General features: G+C 36.0%; 1 protein-coding gene across 1 annotated transcript; it reads left to right on the forward strand.

Annotated features, from left to right (window-relative positions):
• The first annotated feature begins 335 nt into the window (after positions 1-335).
• On the forward strand, positions 336-19,095 carry LOC126979129 (protein ABHD13). Its single transcript, XM_050828348.1, has 5 exons — positions 336-705; positions 1,445-1,673; positions 10,629-10,822; positions 11,955-12,115; positions 18,474-19,095. The coding sequence occupies exons 1-5, from the start codon at positions 573-575 to the stop codon at positions 18,762-18,764; spliced, it is 1,008 nt and encodes a 335-aa protein (XP_050684305.1). The 5' UTR covers positions 336-572; the 3' UTR covers positions 18,765-19,095.
• Positions 19,096-19,799: the final 704 nt, after the last annotated feature.

The following is a 19,799-nucleotide window of genomic DNA, read 5'->3' on the forward strand; positions in this document are numbered from 1 at the left end:
ACTCCTTATTACATCAACTACCTGCTAATAAAAGCCCAGTCAAAATAGGTTTAGCCATTTCAGAGAGTAGCCGGAACATACAGACAGACATAAATTTAAAAAAATGTTATTTTGGTGTATGTACCGTATTAATATACATCTAGTAAAAAACAGTTAATTCAATTTCAATTCAATTATACAGACTCTCATTTTTTTTTATATGTAGTATAGATACACATAATACTAGTGGGTACGATAAAGAGTAGGCCTATTGGTACGATAGCTGCCTGTGAACACTGATGCACATATGACAGATCACAGAACATTATTTACTCTAAGTTGTTGTTGCTATTTGTATTTACATTTTACTCATATACATAATTTAAATAACATAATTAATACTATAATATTTTTTTTACTAAACAAAAATACTGGCTTCTACTTCTAGTTTCTACTGGACTACTGGTACAACTTCTGCTTACGAGCTAGCTATTATATATTTAAATTATTTATGGCTTACGACTGATACTGATACTATGGCTTTTTTTTAAATAAAATGATAATAAATAGCGTGTTCCTATTATAAATTTATCATGTATAACTTACTTAAAATAATTATATATCGTTTATGGGTTTTTGCATCGTTAGTTATAATATCTAGTGGTCTATTACTTTGGTTTTATGGACAACTTCTAGCATTCACTGTGTTTATATTGGGAATTTGTGGTAAGCTGTTCAATTTTATTTATTTTTATTGCTGTACAATAATGTCTCAATTCATGCTTTATCATATTGTATAAAACTAACTACTACTTAGTTTACAGCTTCCACATACTTTATATTGTAGTGCAGTTAACAAAAACACGACTTGAATAATTTTGATTACAGTTTTATGAACACATTTGTAAAGATATTGGTTTGAAATAATATTATTTTGTTTTTACTAATAAAATTATAAAAAAGAAATTCCACTCAGGTTCACTAAAGCTATCATTGTTGGCAGACTAACTTAGAACAGAAAATATATTTTTAACAAATTACATACAGATACTTTAACTTACATAAAAGTCACCAAACTCAGCTCAACATCTTGAGACATTGTAACCATTTTTTGTACTTTAAGACTTTATATTGTGTATATAATAAACTGATTAACAACTCTATTGTTTGTTACTTGGCGAGCACTAGAACTAGCTATCACAGTTTTAACCTGATGCAACTGAATTGACAAATTCATTGTTTGTTTTTTGGCTCCATTCATTTTATTGCCATAATGTTTCCTAAGATATTTAATGTAATAGATTATGTAATGTAAATTCTTAATATCAAGATGTAGGTACATTTTAAATTATGGTCTAATTTTGCAGTTTTCAAATAAACTAATCCTACATAAACTTATAAATGGATTGGTAATGCCAGTAAAATTGGTTTTCTTATATAAATTTTAATAATTTAAATATTTCAGGTGTTTTGTACACTGCTCAAGATCTGTTGTTGTATTATCCAAATGACCCACCTGATTCAAGAACATTTGTACTTCAACCCAGCAACTTCCAATTACCATATGAAAACATAAAAATAACAACAAATGATGGTTATAAGATACATTTGTATCTCATAAAACAATTGAGTAATAGTAATCACATCCCAACTATGATATTTTTCCATGGAAATGCAGGAAATATGGGCCAAAGGTAAGTGTTACAAGATTAATTAAAGTTGTACAGATATCACTAACAACCATATCAAGGTTTTCACATGTATTTGTAGAGTGAGTGCTGTAAATATTTAAACAAAAACAACCACCACTATGATTTGCCCCATGTTTTTCTACTATCTTAGAGTAACAATAGCTTAATTTATAAAATTATGTAGTAAATGATGCAGTGCTGTCCAATGGGACGGGCAATTGAGACCCTGATTTGAGCTTTGAAATGGTAAAAAAACAAAGCAAGAAATTAAACTACACTCACTGCTATGTAGTAATTGGAATCCTTTATCACACAACACCACTAGACATAACAGGTAATATGGTACTACCCAATGTCTGAAGGCAAAATAATAAATGTTTGGTATGGAAAGGACAAACTACTAAGAACATTAAGGTGACCAGTACCAAGTAATGGTTATAGAACATCCATGAGAAAGAAACACAGTTGTGCAATACCAAAGATGCGAAGAATACAGACAACTATTGTATAAAACCTTATCATTGTGTTAAATGTGCTGGGGCACACATAACTTCAGAATGCACAAAACTAGATTGAATCACTTCTGCAACATGTGCTTGGATCTACATCCAGCTAATTATAAGGGGTGTGAAGTGTACAAGTAGATACTCGCTCAAACCTGTCAAACTCTGTAACATTTTTCAAAAACACCCATCAATCAATTAAAGGAATAGAAAAGCTACAGTTCATACAGAGATGCTCTGATGATTCTATGGTAAGATTACGTAGGGTTTGGATTTTGGAATTGCAGTAAACATCTGCTTGATAAGGCTACATTCCATAAATCCTATAAAAATATAAAAAAAAACTGCAATGAAAGCACACCAGGAATCACTTTAGAGAGCTTATCATACAATCGGAAATTAAATTTAAATAAAACGAAGTTCCTTACGGCAGGCTTGGAGGAGATAGGGATTTTGCTGCGGCACCGAACTGAAAAAAATGTGATAGTAAAACCGTAAGAAAAAGTCCGTGGAATAAAACCGTTAAATAAGACGTGCGCAGGCGCGACAGTCGTATACACTACTCGCTTGTGTATACGACTGTCGCGCCATACCTTTTTCTTTCTAATGGACTTTATTATGTGAGTGCAAGAAATCTTAGCAGGGTTGACAATCTTGTCATTGGCAATCAAGTAATAGATATAATATAACTTGAAAAAATTAAGATGGATAGCAGCTCTACAATAGTTCCATACATTTTTATAACATAACATTTTGGTTGCATTAAACTGTATCGTAATTTAAAAACCCTTCTAGAGATGGCGGTAATATGCATTCGATGACCACGTAACTTTACTACGGCATGTAAGATGGCGCCACGTTCTCTGTTTTTGCAATTATTTCTATTTCTATGTAATTTTATGTTGTCAAACAAAAATTTAAAAAAGAGACATATTTTGTTATTTTAATTGATAATTTGGATTACGATTTTTTTTATTTTACGTAATTTATTATTTCCTAAAATACTGAATTTCCTAAATACTTTCCTGTACTTAAATAAAAACTAATCTGCAAAATTTAAGAGAAAAATCAAGAAAACCTACATAAAATAGAACACGATTTTTTTTTACAAATTGTGTCGATTCTACATTCGCCGAAGGAACTTCGTTCCTACCTGGTGTCCCACGACACCACATCTTTTTATAAATTAATTAAATTTAAATTTCAATAATCAGGCAACGCTCCTGTGATTCCTCTGGTGTTGCAAGAGATTGTGGGCGGCGGTGATCCCTTCACAACAGGTGACCCGTAAGCTCGTTTGTCCTCCTATTCCATAAAAAAAATAAAACGGTCACCCTGTGGAATCAAAACTTTGATAGTATCTGGTACAAGGCACTTTTCTCAAAAGTTCCATTATTTGGTCTTCCCGAGAGTTTATGCAAGTAGACCACCAGATTCCTCACTAGGCGCAGTATACAGGTCATCGTCGATTATCAATCGAACTGGAGACCCGTGAACGTCCAGTGTACCCCAATGCTGTGAGTTGTTCTTCTGCATAGCGATGATGTTGAACACCTCCAACATACTTTGCTATGTGGATGACAGTACTGGTGATGGGCCATGCAGATCTCACTCGGGAAATCATCGACCAGTGCTGGAAGAATCTTATGTTTTCAATCGAGTCCTCTCTTGTAAAGGTCGCGAAATGGGGTAAAATGAACCTTGTCAGATTTAACTACCAGAAGACTAAAGTTTGCGCGTTTACCACTAGAAAAACCCTATATCACCGCACATTGACAACTCTTCCCCTAAAGCCTCGCCTGGTATCGGAAAATTAGCTGTGTCTCGAAATCTTGAGCGATTGCCAATTCCGCGGTCATCTGGAATGCAAAGACAAATTGGCTTCGAAGAACCTGGGCGTCATTAATAGAGCAGGAAAATGCTTCAAGCCGGCCCACATTCTAGCGTTCTACAAAGTGAAGGTCCGGCCACATATGGAGTTATGCGTCTGGCTTACACCAATGTCAGCTCAAACGCTTTGATCGCAGAACTGCTAGCTGCTTAAATTGTCGGGGATCCAGTGCTCTGTGAACGGCTAGATAGCTCACTTGGCGTTGTGTTGATACGTTGGTTCATTGTGTGTCTTCTATGCATTTATCACGGGGAGGATTGAAGAGCTGTTTGACTTGATTCATTATATACGCTACAAATTATGCCCACGCTCTGGATGTGTGGCGTTCCTCAACGCCATACAACAATTCGGTTTTCAAGGAATTTTCTTCAACGGTAAACCAAGTTGTGGCTTGAGTTGAGCCATGACCTTCCTTATGTGGTGTTTCTAGGAGGATACGACATGGGTGCCTTCAAGAAAAGCACGTTCACATTGAGGAAACGTTAGCAGTCAGTGGTTCCTCCGGATAGATCGTTGGGCTAGATAGCCCAACGATCTATTGACATTGACATCTGTCAACAGGAAAAAGCGAATAAATGCCTTTGGAGAAAGTCTAGCCAATATTTATACTCCCAAAAAATCTGATCCAGAAACAGACAAATCAAAAATAGAAAATGTATTGCTTTAAGATAAACAATTTAGAGGTTTTCGTGGTATTTAAATGTATAAATTTTGTTGAATTGCATAGCATACACAATCTACATATTATGCAAAGTCATCTAAGATACATTTGAGAATAAAGAATACTGTTCATCTATATTTCTAGATATTAGACAGGCATTTGACAGAGTTTGGTAAAAGGGCTTGCTATATAAGATCAAAACCCTCATGCCATATCAATATTTTACTCTTATAAAATCATATTAACTTGAGTGACATGCATATAAGTGACAAATGCTACTTGACAGGGCAATCTTGTTCATGTCTTATAGAAGCCTCCATGAATCTGCAATGCAGCTTAAATCAAATTGAAAAGTGGCTGACAAAGTGGAGTATAAATAATAGTAACCAAAAATCAGTCCAACTAACATTCAGTCTGAGAATAGAAGACGCCGGCCAGCCACATTCCAGAATAATCAAACTCCCCAAAAACAACTATGCAAAATACTTGCCAATACATTGGGATCGTCGCCTTACCTGTAAGGCGACGCATACAGAGCAAAACAGGTGAAATAAATATTAAATACTTGTATTTAATATTTATTTCACCTGTTTTGCTTTTAAAATAAAATCTTGATTTTATATTATCCCATGTTGGAACAGAGGTCCAGACTATTACTCGAAAATAAGCTGTCTATTTTTAAGACTATCTTGAGGCCAAAATGGACCTATGGAATTCGACTGGGGGGCTCGGCAATTCAAATTCAAATATTTTTATTGCAAATAGGATGTGAAATCACTTATTGAAAGTCAAAAAACTACCACCCATTCCAAAATGAATGCCTCAGGCCTGAGAAGAATAGGCGCAACACACTCGCGGGCTTTTTTTCAATCCAGAGTAATGATAAAAAATTTTGCAGATTCCACCGGTTTTAACAAAACTCTCTCCGTTTAACAAAAAACTTGAAATAACATTTTTGACATTTGGTACGGTAAATTTAATGAATTTAGTTTTCTTGCTATTTAACAATAGGTTATTAGCGCTAAACCAGTACACGATGTCAGATAAAATATCGTTCACTTCGTCATACATAGCTTGGTTTCTTTTCACTTTGAAAATCAGTGAAGTGTCGTCCGCAAACAATACTACCTTATGTTTTTTCTCTATAAGATTAGGAAGTTCATTTATGTATGTGGTACCCCCATACTGAGAGTAGTCCCATGAGATCTCCTGCCATTCACGTCGACCTTCTGAATTCTATTGATATTAGATATGAAATCAGAAGATCGAGCGCAGTTCCCTTTATGCCATAGTGATATAGCTTCCAGAACAGCGTTGAATGTTGAACACAATCAAAAGCCTTAGATAAATCACAGAAGATGCCAAGTGCATTCTGTGATTCCTCCCAGGCATCATAAATATTCTTCATTAGCTCAACACCTGCATCCGTTGTTCAATGTCCCCTAGTAAAGCCAAATTGTTTCAAATGAAGTAACTTATGAGAGTTAAAGTAAGTAAACATTTGGCTTAAAATTATTTTTACAAAAATTTTACTAAGGGTCGGCAAAACCAACACAGGGCGATAGTTATTCGGGTTCAGAAGATCATCCCGACTTAAATATTGGTGTAATTTTACTATGTTTCAGAAGGTCAGGAAACACACCATGGTTAATACAATTATAAAAGACTATTGCAAGATATGGTGCTATGACATCAATTATTGAACTTATTATTTTAACAGAAATGTAGTTTACTACTACTAAACTAAAATTGAAACTTTTTAGAAATTCTATAACATTTTCTAGAAGAAATGATTCAGCAACACTGGTGGAGGAGATAATTCTCAAAAGCAGTAGCTTCAAAAACTTCCTGCTGAGATTGAATTATTGTATTGTTTATTGATAGATTGTATTCAATGTTGCGGTCTTTCAATCTTCCAGATTCCTAGTTAATAAAATTCCAAGTCATCTTTATTTTATTAGGTGCATTTTTAATTATCTGTCTGATATGCATAGACTTTGCAATAGAACAAACACTTTTAAATAATTTAGAGTATTTTTTAACATATTCGAGAAAAGATCATTAATGAGAGAAGATTATTATACAATGATCTCTCACTATATAGTTCATATAGCCTTTGTCTGCTCCTATGAATGCCAGCTGTTGCCCAATCATTAAATGACAGGAGACCACCTGATTTGACTGTCTTAAAAGTAAATATAGAAGCAAACTCTGTTTTAATTATTTTAAATAACATATCATACATTTCATTGGGATTAATATTATATTTGAATTAACTCCAAGATTAGAATAATACAGAGATATTAGACAAAATTACATCCTGAAACAGATATCAAACACATCGTGGTGTCTAAGAGTTTCTGAAATCAGAGAAAGAGGAAATTAGTAATAACAAAATTAAATACTAAATCAAACTCACGTACCACCCAGACTAACTTGTTGTGCTGTTGACCGTTCTATAGACAACGCACAGGCAGAAAAGATGGCATATCCTAGACAGCCATGATAAGTGTATAAAAATTACTAATGAAGAATTTACTTCGATCGCCTCTGTCCATAGTCTGTCGATTGATCGAATGATATTATTTTGTATTAATATATACCAAGAAAATTTATTAAAGTAGGCGTTACTTTGCGGAAATCCATAATTATCCAAATGATTTGAGTTTTCTTTAGTGTTAATTCCGCCAATATTTGTCTTTAAACAATTCGACACGTGTTTCGCCTCTACACGAGGCATTCTCAGGACGTGTAGACTCGCCAAAATCTGGCACGAGACTCAGTCTCGTTGGCAAATAGCGTTGAAAAATCTCGTTGGCGTCGACAAACATTGGCGGAATTAGGTAACACTAAAGAAAACTCAAATCATTTGGATGATATATACCAATCCAATAGCAGATCACCTTGTGTAGTCTGTTGTGCGCGAACTCATTTGACAAGATTCGTGAGACAGTCAATGCAGGATTAAGGCTCAGGATCACGCCAACGACCTTGGGCGTTTGGACGGAGCTATCTATCTCGATAGACGCGCGCACACCAACCACAATCAAATATGATTCGTGTAAAGTCAGCGGCACTCTGTCTCCCGTTTGTGGTGAATATAGTATAAAGTCCCTTATTTCGAAGTAATATTATGTTCTTTAATTTTTAATACGTTCGCTTTTTAGAGAAAGAAAATAGCTAGCTAGCAGAGCACTTGGACCTCAAAGGTGATCAATTCACGATACCGAGCGCCTTAATAGCGCGGCGCCCGTACTAAATTCTGTAGAGGCCCTTGGCAGATGTAATTTAATTTTTATAAACGTAATACTCAATACTTCTTGTATTTGTCTTTTTTGTGTTAGTTTTTTAGTTAATTATCAATAGATAAGTATTTTAATGGGCAAGAATATTACTATAACCAATGAAATTATAGTATTAAAAGCGGTAGATATGTCACTAGCACGCCAAAAATAAATCGCCTAAATGGAGACAATTGGTCCCTTTGGTCGTAGTTGCTCTCTCGATACGAAAACGGTACGAACGCGTTTGTTGTTGACAGAATTGCTTACAATTTGATATAGGTACAACATTAAAATGCCGTCTTGTGTTGTGGGAAGAAGTACTAATTACGAAAGTAAAAAAAATCATAGAATTACCACGGACTAGTAAAAAAATAAGGACTCCGTGTCACCTTACATAACAGTGTAGCACCAAAACAAGCCGATTAACGTGTAAATACATAGTCTCACGCACACACTTACACTACTACAGGCCGATAGGCCGCCATTATGAGAATTGTCATCATCTGTAACAGATCAGTTTGTGTATCAATAAAATATTTTAAAAATGCTATCGTGCGTTGTGAAAAAGTGTAAAAAAGATACTATATAAGTATTTGTGGCCATATATGCTTATTTAAGGGAGAAAAAATTGTGTAACTAGTATCCCCCGTAACCGCACACACACTAGCATAAAGGTGCTTCATATCACGGCGCGGAGTCCTTCTTTTTTTACTCGTTCGTGAGAATTACATACCACAGTTAAGAAATCATGAATTATAACATTTTATTTGATTTAACTATTTATCTAACAAAATATCAGCATGACAACGCCGATCGCCGCCAAGCTGTCTGTTGCGGGATGATCGAGGTAGAATATTTGAGGAAATGATGTAAAAAAGTCGTTATTGCAGTAAATATAATACGAAATATGAATTTTTTTAATAAACAAGTGCGTATATAGGATAAGTAGCGGACCTCGACAGTGAGTGCTATATGCTTACGTAGGAGTTTTTCAGTAACACTGTCCCTTGCTAACTGCAGAAGAATCAATAGATCATTTTCTTCTTCTCCCATTACCTACCTTAGGCTAGGGTTACTATGGATGCGAATTCTGACGAAAATTTGTTCTGACGAGTACCTACGTCCGAAATCCTCGTCAGAACAAGGCGTTTACACTGTGCGCGTTTTCTGTTATTCTGATAGTCAGTTCGTTTCTGCCGTCATATATAATCACTCGAAATTCGCAGATGCAGGTCGTGCGAAAAAATCAAACTCGTTTGAACGCTCGAGTGGTTCTGACGACGTCGTGCATGTTCTGACGCGTTCGTCGTTGCCAGTGTAAATACTGTCATTGGATACCAGGCGTTTGTTTCTTCTGACGAATCCGTCAGAACTCGTCAGAACAAATTTTTGTCACAACTCGCATCCATAGTAACCCTAGCCTTATTGTTATAAACCCTCAACAAAAAGACATTCATAAATAATATAAGATTCAAAAACTAATAATTGTACACTTAAAACTTTTTGGGAGCCGTCGTTAGTAAAATTGTAAAAATGGGACCTTTCCTGTAGATACCTTTCGGTATTGTTTTGTTGTCTGTATGTTTTTTTTATTATTTTATGTATAAATAATTGATATCATCAATGTGGCTATATATTATAATCAATATTAAATAATTTTTTTATAAAATCAGTGAAACATTTATCTAATTTCAATGCAGTTTTACTACTTTATAGCTTTTACTACATGCACTCATGAATGAATCGTAATTTAGGCATAAATCACGGTGTACGGTAAAAAATCAAATCTGATGAATTAACTCTATTTTTTCTATACAAATACGAAGCAATTAGCGAATTAGATTTATCTCTTTTTCGCTTGCGATAATTGCATTTACTATCCTTATTTGACGTGTAATCGTACTTAATGTAGTGTGCTATTGCAATGTTAAATTATTCATGTGTGCGTTATTGTATCATTTTCAAACACCGAATGTTGTGTAGGTAACCTATCTATACTTTTAAATATCATTGACTATAACTCCTGTTTAAAAATTTAATATTTCCTCGAACTTAAGGCACTGTTTATTTAGTGTATTTTGAAGATGACTTTTGGTCGAGATTGCTTGCTGCTTGCTTGATCTCCAACTTCTCCTGAAATGGCTGTATTACACTGGGTTGTCTAGTTTATACAGTTATTGATATAATATGTATGATATAAAATGTAATCTACCTTAATATTAAATATAAGTAAGGATAACAGAAGATGAATAAAGCGTTTTCTAGAAGAGTGTAATGACCGTTCACCTTGGTTAATTAGTTTAAATCGATTAACAGTTCAGTTTAGGTTCGGGTTGAAATAAACATTTATTTTAAGAGGAATGCAGATATAATAGGTATATTCATTATTATATAGGAAAATAACACTTAGACACTAGCTACTAATGCTAATAATTCAAAATGATAATTCTTATTTATATGTATCATATAGAAGTACGTGTTTTTATTATGGACATGGTGTTCGCGCGACATATTATTGTTACAGCGCAACTCACAACTGTCTTTTACAGGACTTTGTTTTATAATGTAGTGATAAGCTTTATTTATGCTGCTTGTAATAGAATTTTGCAATTATTTCAGATTGACTAATGTTTCCAAGCTATATCACAAATTAAATATAAATATTTTGCTTGTGGAGTATCGGGGCTATGGTCTGTCTGAGGGTTCGCCTTCAGAAACTGGGCTCTATACCGATGCCCAGGCAGCCTTTGACTACATAATGCAGAGGAGTGATGTAGACCGCAGTAAAATCCTTTTATTTGGGAGGTCACTAGGTACGTAGCTAATATGGCAAGCCACATGTGGCATGAGTTATGATACCAAATCATGGCTTCAGATGCTGTACTACTTAAAGGCCAGGATCTCTCTAGTTCTTCGGTAATAAGAGTTTGTTTTATTATAAATATACTTATTTGTTGTATATGAGATTTTCCTAAAACATGGTCGAGGTAGCGAGGTAATTAATACCTGTATTTATTAATTTTAAATATTGTTTGGATTGTTGCTACTGTATTAACTACATATTCTATTAAAATATTTTATTTACTCTAATATTGATATTGCGTTTGAGTATTATTGTTGCATCACTTTGAATGGTTGGATTAAAATATTTGTAAACTGATGAATTGATATTGATTTGAAGGAGTGGTAATGACATTCCTGCATTTTTTTTATTAAAAGTGCTTCTCCAGTTTTGATGTCCAATAGTTAAATGGGGAGAGACGTTTGATGTTTATGACTCATAGTAGGTATACCTAACCCTTACTTAAATGGGATGTTCGGACGGAATTGCCTTTAAAAGTAATAACTAGTAGCTAGTAATTATACTATATTGTTAGAAGAGGCTCCGCCAACTAAAACCATGGCAAAGATTTACACATTTATTTCAATTAATAAATTTTAAACAATTATATAATATGGAAAGCTTTTAGAGGCATGTATGCTCCATTTGAAGATTCTAAAATATAAAACTCCAAATCTTTTGCAGGTTGGATTATTATTTTATGCTTCTATTGAATGTACCAGATATAATGCAGAATGATATTTAATGTAAAATTAAAGGAATGATAAATTGCTACAGGATCAAATTGTAGGCAAATTTTATTTAAAAAGAAGACGTTCATAATATTTATGTTTCTTAGAACTGTTATCTTATAGAGTTCCATCTCAAGGCCTAACTTGATAGTTGCTGTCCTACATATGCCAACCTAGCATGCTAGCTAGCATGGCAATCAAACTTGTAAAATACAATCAATATCAAATGTCTTCTATTTGTTAAATATATATAAAGTTGATGCAGTCCACATGATATTAAAAGACAAATGTGTACATAGATTGAGTGCATTAAAAATGAAATGTCATTGAATGCTGTGAATTGTGTTTAAATTACAAATTTATCTTGTTCAGGTGGAGCTATAGCAATAGATTTAGCATCTAGGATAGAGAATAGAAATAAAATATGGGCTATGATCGTTGAAAACACATTTACAAGTATACCTGACATGGCTAAAATATTATTAAAATGGAGAATTCTTTCATGGTTGCCACAATTTTGTCATAAAAATAAGGTAAGCACTATTACATTATGCTAGATGTCAAGAGCATTATCTATTGAATTTAGATTAAATATTTTGTTATATACCTATTTTTGTGAAGTTACGTACATACTAAGGAATTGTGGAATCGGTAAGGCACTTCTGTTAATGTTATGGGGCATTTCTGCTAAAATAATAAGTTCAATAATTGATGTCATAGCACCATATCTTGCAATAGTATTTAATAATTGTATTAAGCGTGGCGTGTTTCCTGACCTTCTGAAACACAGTAAAATTACACCAATATTTAAATCGGGATGCTCTTCTGACCCGAACAACTATCGTCCTGTGTCGGTTTTGCCGACCCTTAGTAAAATTTTTGAAAAAGTAATTTTAAGCCAAATGCTTACTTACTTTAACTCTCATAAGTTACTTCATTTGAAACAATTTGGCTTTACTAGGGGACGTTCAACAACGGATGCAGGTGTTGAGCTGATCAAGAATATTTTTGATGCCTGGGAGGAATCGCAGAATGCACTTGGCATCTTCTGTGATTTATCTAAGGCTTTTGATTGTGTTCAACATTCAACTCTGGTCAGAAAGCTATACCACTATGGCATAAAAGGAACTGCGCTCGATCTTCTGACTTCATATCTAAACAATAGAATTCAGAGGGTCGACGTGAATGGCAGGAGATCTCCTGGGACTCCTCTCAGTATGGGGGTACCAATAGGGTCTATTGTTGGACCGTTCCTCTTCCTTATCTATATAAATGATCTTCCTAATCTTATAGAGAAAAAACATAAGATAGTATTGTTTTCGGACGACACTTCACTGATTTTCAAAGTGAAAAGAAACCAAGCTATGTATGACGAAGTGAACGATATTTTATCTGACATCGTGTACTGGTTTAGCGCTAATAGCCTATTGTTAAATAGCAAGAAAACTAAATTCATTAAATTTACCGTACCAAATGTCAAAAATGTAAATGCAAATGTTTTGTTAAACGGAGAGGTGATAGAACCGGTGGAATCTGCTATATTTCTTGGCATAACTCTAGATTCCAAATTACAATGGGGCCCCCATATTGAAGGATTGGCGAACAGACTTAGTTCTGCAGCATACGCGGCTAAAAAAATTGGACAATTAACTGACATAGATACGGCGCGACTAGTATACTTTAGTTATTTCCATAGTATTATGTCCCATGTTATATTGCTATGGGGCAACGCTGCCGATATTAATACAATATTTGTGGTGCAGAAGAGGGCTATTCGCGCTATTTATAACCTAGGTCCTAGAGAATCATTGAGAGCAAAATTCAAAGAAATTAATATCTTGACTGTTGCTTCTCAATATATTCTTGATAATGTAATGTATGTTCATAGGCACATAAGTGAATTTGCCAGAAACTGTCATAGCCATAATGTTAACACCAGGAACAGACATAAACTGATGATGCCTACTACTCGGCTAAGTCGAGTTAGTAAGTCTTTTGTGGGGCGATGTATATGCTTTTACGACAAGATCCCAGAAAATGTTCAAAACAAAAGTATTACGTTATTCAAAAGAGTTGATAAAAAACTTTTGTGTGGTAAAGGTTACTATAACATAAATGACTTTCTTAATGATACCACAGATTGGGAATGGAGCGACCGCCCTCAGGCTATTAAATAATAAGTTTAATTGTACAATGTTACTTTAATTGTAAAACATATTTTTAATGAAAAAAAAGCCCACTGAGTTTGTTGCGCCCATTCTTCTCAGGCCTGAGGCATTCACTTTGGAATGGGTGGTAGTTTTTTTGACTTTCAATAAGTGATTTCACATCCTATTTTGAATAAAAATATTTGAATTTGAACTGGTATAGCTTTATTTAATTCCACAATAGTTACATAAAAGTTACTTAGTTTGATATTTTATAATTGTATTACTACTTAACTTTAATAAATCTACTACTAATGCAATTTAATCTCCTAATGTGGACCCCCTTAGGGTAAAAGCGTCCTCCGAAGAATTCCATTTTTCTCTATCTTGAGCAATGGTCATCTAGTCTCTCCCTGCGTTGGATGCAATCTCGTCTTGCCACCGGGCGACCTCTACTTCTCACGCCTTGCGGTCCTTTCCATTTTGTTGTCTAAATTGTCTATCGATTGTCATCGGATCTCCCAACATGGCCAGCCCATCTCCATTTGAAACTTTGAGAGCATCCTTTACCTTGGTTATTTTCCGAATTATTATGTTTCTTACTTTATATTAATTATCTCTCAACTTTATATTTAAACAGCTCCTTTTCATTGCCCTCTGAGTTGTCTGTATTTCACTATATTGTACTGCACTGGTACTACTAATCTGTAAATTTGTAAGATGTTGTCTACAAATTTCCTACTGCTTACACAGAATACCTACTATAATTATATTTATTTCCAGTAGTCTGTAGGTACTGACTGGCTCATTTATAAACACAGCCTCAGCTGTGGCTTAGTCTCAGCTTAAATTGTCAATCAATATTGGTAATAGTAACTATAGATTCGATTTTAATATTGTATGTCTGCATTCAATACTCACGAAATACATTGGTCAGGACAAGAAAGTACTGTCGGTTCACTGTAATTTTATGAGTGTAAGATTTTTAAAAGGCGTTGAGCTACGTCTTCGTAGATTTAAAGACGTACGTTATAAAATCAAGTACCTATAGGTTCTCTTCTTCTTCTTCTTAGTCGGACACTCTTGTCAGAGTAGTCGTGGTTGCGCTGACGAGGTACATGGTGGAGTGTTCGGTGGGTCAACATCCTTTCCGAGGGTAGATCTCCTGGCGATGTGCTTCCATTTCTGACGGTTAGAGGCGTTGCGAGTACACTGGACTATGGTGGACTCAGTAGCCTTTGTGATGGCGTCTATCCAGCGGGTTGGCGATCGACCGCGTGCTCTCTTGCCTTCCACCTGGCCCTGAACTACCAGTCTCTCCATCGAGTTCTCATTTCTAGAGACGTGACCAAAGAACTTTAGTATTCTTAGTTGCACAATTGACGATAGTCTGTCTTTAATACGAAGCTCTTTGAGGATGGATACATTGGTGCGAAATGCCGTCCACGGGATCTTTAGGAGGCGTCTCCAGCACCACATCTCTAATGCATCGATTTTACAGCGGTCCTGCAGTCTCAGAGACCAAGTTTCGGCTCCATAGAGAAAGATTGGAAACACAAGGCATTTCATCAATCTGACTTTAGTCTTCTTGGTAATCCTCCTGTCCCTCCAAATCTTTCCCAGTTGTTCCACTGCAGACCTGGTGATGGCGCACCGTCGTCTGATCTCGTCGCCACATCCTCCAGTACTTGATATAGTAGAACCAAGATAAATATAGGTCTGAACCACTTCACAGTTGGCTACATAGGGTACGTTGGTTCCAATTTGTTCGGCCCGGTCTACTATCATCACCTTCGTCTTGTCTCGGTTAATAATAAGTCCGAATTGGAGACTGGTACTTTCTAGACGGTTTAGAAAAATTTCCATATCTTCTCTAGTCTGTGCGAGAAGGGTAGTATCATCAGCGTATCTGAGGTTATTTATCACGCGTCCCCCAACAGATATTCCTTTGTTCCAATCTTCCAAGACAATGCGCATAATATACTCTGTGTAGATGTTAAAGAGTAATGGCGATAAGATGCATCCTTGTCGTACACCGGCCTCAGTCTTGAATTCGCTTGAAAGGGTATCATCCACTCGTACCGCTGCAGTACCGTGCTCATACAACCTCCTCAATAGAACTATTAAATGGGATGGTACACCCATTTCCGCAAGTATCTTCCAAAGGTGTGTCCATATGACCGTGTCAAATGCTTTGCGAAAGTCCACAAAGCAGATGTAAAGGGTTGTATTGAATTCTCTGGCCTTCTCAATAATCTGACGCAGTATAAGAAATTGTTCCCGAGTGCCTCTTCCCTTAACAAATCCGGCTTGCTCGGGTGCAATCTGCCTTGAGAGGTAGGCCAACAGCCTTGTATTAATTATGTGGAGCATCACCTTACTTGCATGAGATATCAAGGATATGAGTCGGTAGTTGATGCATTTCTTGGTGGACCCTTTTTTGTGGAATGAAAATGGATTTTGACCAATCGTCAGGCCATATTCCAGTCTCCCATATTTTACAGCAGATGGTATATAAAATATCAACTCCAGGTTCTCCCATCGCTTTGAGGACTTCTATTGGGATCTCATCACAACCTATGGCTTTATTGCATTTGAGGTCTGTAATTGCTGCTCGTACTTCATCCCGCATGATGTCGGGTTCACGGTCAAGTATGTTGTGGGGAGAACATGTGAAGCTTAGTACCAAATTATTGGAAAATAATGATTGACAATATTCCTTCCACACATTCACGATATCCTTTATCTCCGTAACCGTATTCCCAGCGGAGTCCTCAACAGCCCACGTCTTAGGTTTAAATTGGCGTGTTATGTATCGCACCTTATCATGCAGATCTTTGGTTTGATATTTGTCGGAGTGCTGTTCCAGTTCATGACATATCTTACTGAGATGGTTATTGCGGTCACGTCGGCAAGCAGCTTGTATGATAGCTGACTTGGCATTTAGCTTCGTAATGCTAGCACCACTGGCTTTAAGTTTTCGGCGCTCTTCAACCAAATGCCAGGTTTCTTCCGTCATCCAATGTTGTCGTTTTGGTAAGACTGTTTTCGGTTGTGACTCAGCAATCGCCTCCACAATATATGTTTTTGCCGAGATCCACAAGTAGTTAGAGTCATTGTTTCCGATACCTGCTCTCCATGCGGCATGTCTGTTCTGTATCGAGGTGGTTAGTGACTTTCGATCTTTCACCTCCATTCTTCTAGCCATTTTAATTTGTCTTGCTCTTTGCAATTTCAATCGCAGGTTCCCAATGAGCAGTTGATGGTCGGAATGACAATCAGCACCGGGAAGGGTATGTGTATTGGCAATTGAACTTTTCCATCTGGTTCTCACTAATATGTAATCTATCTGATTGCGGTGGTTGCCATCAGGGGAGGTCCAGGTATATAGGCGTCTAGGATGGTGTTTGAACATCGTGTTTGCTATGGCCATGTTGTTATCGGCTGCAAACTCTATGAGTCGTTCACCCCTTGGGTTACGAACACCATGGCCATAGTTCCCAACAATATGTCGTATGCCCGTATTCATTGTGGTGTTTCCCACCTTGGCGTTAAAGTCCCCAATGATGATTAATAGCTCTCTTTTGGGGATCTTAGCTATTGAAGACTCAAGTTGACAATAGAAGTCTTCTACTTCTTCATCTTTGGCAGAACTTGTAGGAGCATAGACTTGAATTATGTTGAGTGGGGTCGGTGATGCGCTAAGTTTAATGGAAATAATTCTATCATTAATTAGGTGATATCCAAGCACCGAGTTTTTACATAATTTAGGGATCGCAATAGCCACACCCGAAAAGCTACTTTTATCGTTGCCGGAGAAATAGATGGTATGTTTCTCTGAGTCAAAGTGGCCGCTACCTTTCCAATGTGTCTCACTGATTCCCGTGATAGTGAGTTTGCATCGCTCAAGTTCTTGTTCCAGAATATGAAGCTTTCCATCTTCAAGAAGCCCTCGAACGTTCCATGTACCTATGCGAAGATCGTTTCTTAAATTAATATTCTTTCTTCTTCTTCCAGTAGCATTTTTTCCATAGGATGCCTGGTTGCCTGCATCCTGATGGCCGGTAACCCATTTCACACCCTCAGCCCCGGAAAACTCAGGGCGCCGGTCGCTACGCGGGTTGCCAGGCGGTCTTACTCTGTCTTTAAACATACTCATCATTGCAACTCTCATGGGATAAATAATGTAGTAGGTTCCCGTTACTTTCTACATCGCGGTACTATAGCCTCAGTGGCTATACTAATCCAAGAGTGAACCGGTTCAGAACATATGGTTCTTTCGCTTCACTTCGGTACTGATGGTTACCGCTGCCCTCCATCAGGATCCAGGTTCTACGCCCCTGTAGCTTGCCTCCTCCGCTGGTTAGTCCGTACCGACAACTGTTGTCTCCGCATTCACCACCGTTGAGGTCTTCACCCGTAACCCTGGGCACGGGTTCTGCGTTATACCCCGCAGTACTGGGTACCTATAGGTAGGTAGATATTATATTTTATTTTAAAAGTACGTTCAACCCAAGAAGGTCACTATTGAATATATTAAGTAAATGAGAAGTCATATTAAAATTATTATTATAGGTCTCCTTCTCCATGATGATGGTCATAGGGCTTACTTCGTTTCTTTCGTTGTCATGATAGAAACTCTTCAGAATATCATTGTAGTGGTATTTTAATCGTCAAATCTAAGTATTTTTTTTTATTATTATTCTTTTATATTTATAATTATTGTTAATTTACTTTGTTTCAGTACATGTCCTTAATGAAGATGAGGAGTGTATTGACACCAACACTGGTTATTTCTGGCTCGAATGATTTATTAGTTCCTCCAATTATGGGAAAAGAATTATATGTGAGATGCGGAGCTGTGTATCGAAACCTGGCTGTCATGCCCGGGGGTGATCATGATAACACATGGACTTGCATTGACTATTACAGCACAATACAGCAGTTTCTTGATCATGTCCCAGAGCTGCCCGAGAGTGTGTCACCATTGTATGAAACAAATGATAATGACTCTCAGCTTGTGCATATAGTGTGAACTATGGTTTATGTTGCTTCTCAATTTGGTCATAGTACAAAGTAATGATATAGGAAATTTTATTAGTGAATGTATTCATTCTGGTATTCTGGCATGATATAGTGATAATAGCAATGCCGTTTGTGACATCCACTGACAGTGTAAAGTGTACATCATCAGTGTTAGCAATAGTGAAGTTGCCTTATATGTGTCTACAGTCTAGATAGTCAATTATATGCATGTTTAAATTTATTATCTATATTTTTATAAGTCTGCACAATTTATTTTTAAGCAATATTTTTTAGCATTGTTAAAATTTTATGCCCAAATAAATTATATAGTGTTCATAAAACATTGTTTAATTAGCATAATACTATTATTCCTTTCTACCCATAAAAAATCCATGCACACCAAAGATCATTACCCACAGATGTTATTCCACACTGAGCCTGTGAAGTATGGTAAAACATTAGTTGGAAATCATAAAATTCCAGAGTGAGCAAACTTGTGTAGTATTTTGTTGGAGCTTGTCACTCATTATGATGATGATGTATATCAAATAACTACGTTTCTGGGCATCACTTTAGGAGCTACAGTGGGGCGGCTCTCATATAAAAGAACCTATTTAATAGACTATGCGCTGCAGTTTGGGCAATAAAATAAATTGGGCAGGTGGCGGATGTTGACAGCTAGACTTGCACTTACCTATTACTTTCATAAACTTTAATAATAATATCCTTTTATTCAGACAAAAACTAATCTTTATGCATTAAAAATACGTGACACTTTTAATTGTGTTGGTATGTCTGTGTGCCTCTAGGCAAAGGCCTCACCTGATTTTCTCCACTCTTCTTTAATTGCAATTAGTCGAGGGTACCAACATATATATTTTTTTTTATTTATTTATTTACATATAATAAATAACATTCCTAATGATACCGGATTGAGAAGTGTGCGACCGGCATCGGGCTATTCAAATCAAATACATTTTTATAAATAACTGTGACGTCTAGGGAAGAAGATAAAGTGGAGGAGATTCATATTTTTATATATCGG

Source organism: Leptidea sinapis, chromosome Z, assembly GCF_905404315.1.
Source record: "Leptidea sinapis chromosome Z, ilLepSina1.1, whole genome shotgun sequence".
Taxonomy (NCBI): Eukaryota; Metazoa; Arthropoda; class Insecta; order Lepidoptera; family Pieridae; genus Leptidea; species Leptidea sinapis.

What these genes read in the sequence shown, in the direction of transcription:
- LOC126979129 (XM_050828348.1), top strand. Translation starts at nt 573, where the DNA reads ATGTATAACTTACTTAAAATAATTATATATCGTTTATGGGTTTTTGCA. An exon ending in TTTATTTGGGAGGTCACTAG is followed by an intron (nt 10,823 to 11,954) that starts GTACGTAGCTAA and finishes TATCTTGTTCAG; the next exon opens with GTGGAGCTATAGCAATAGAT. An exon ending in AATTTTGTCATAAAAATAAG is followed by an intron (nt 12,116 to 18,473) that starts GTAAGCACTATT and finishes ACTTTGTTTCAG; the next exon opens with TACATGTCCTTAATGAAGAT.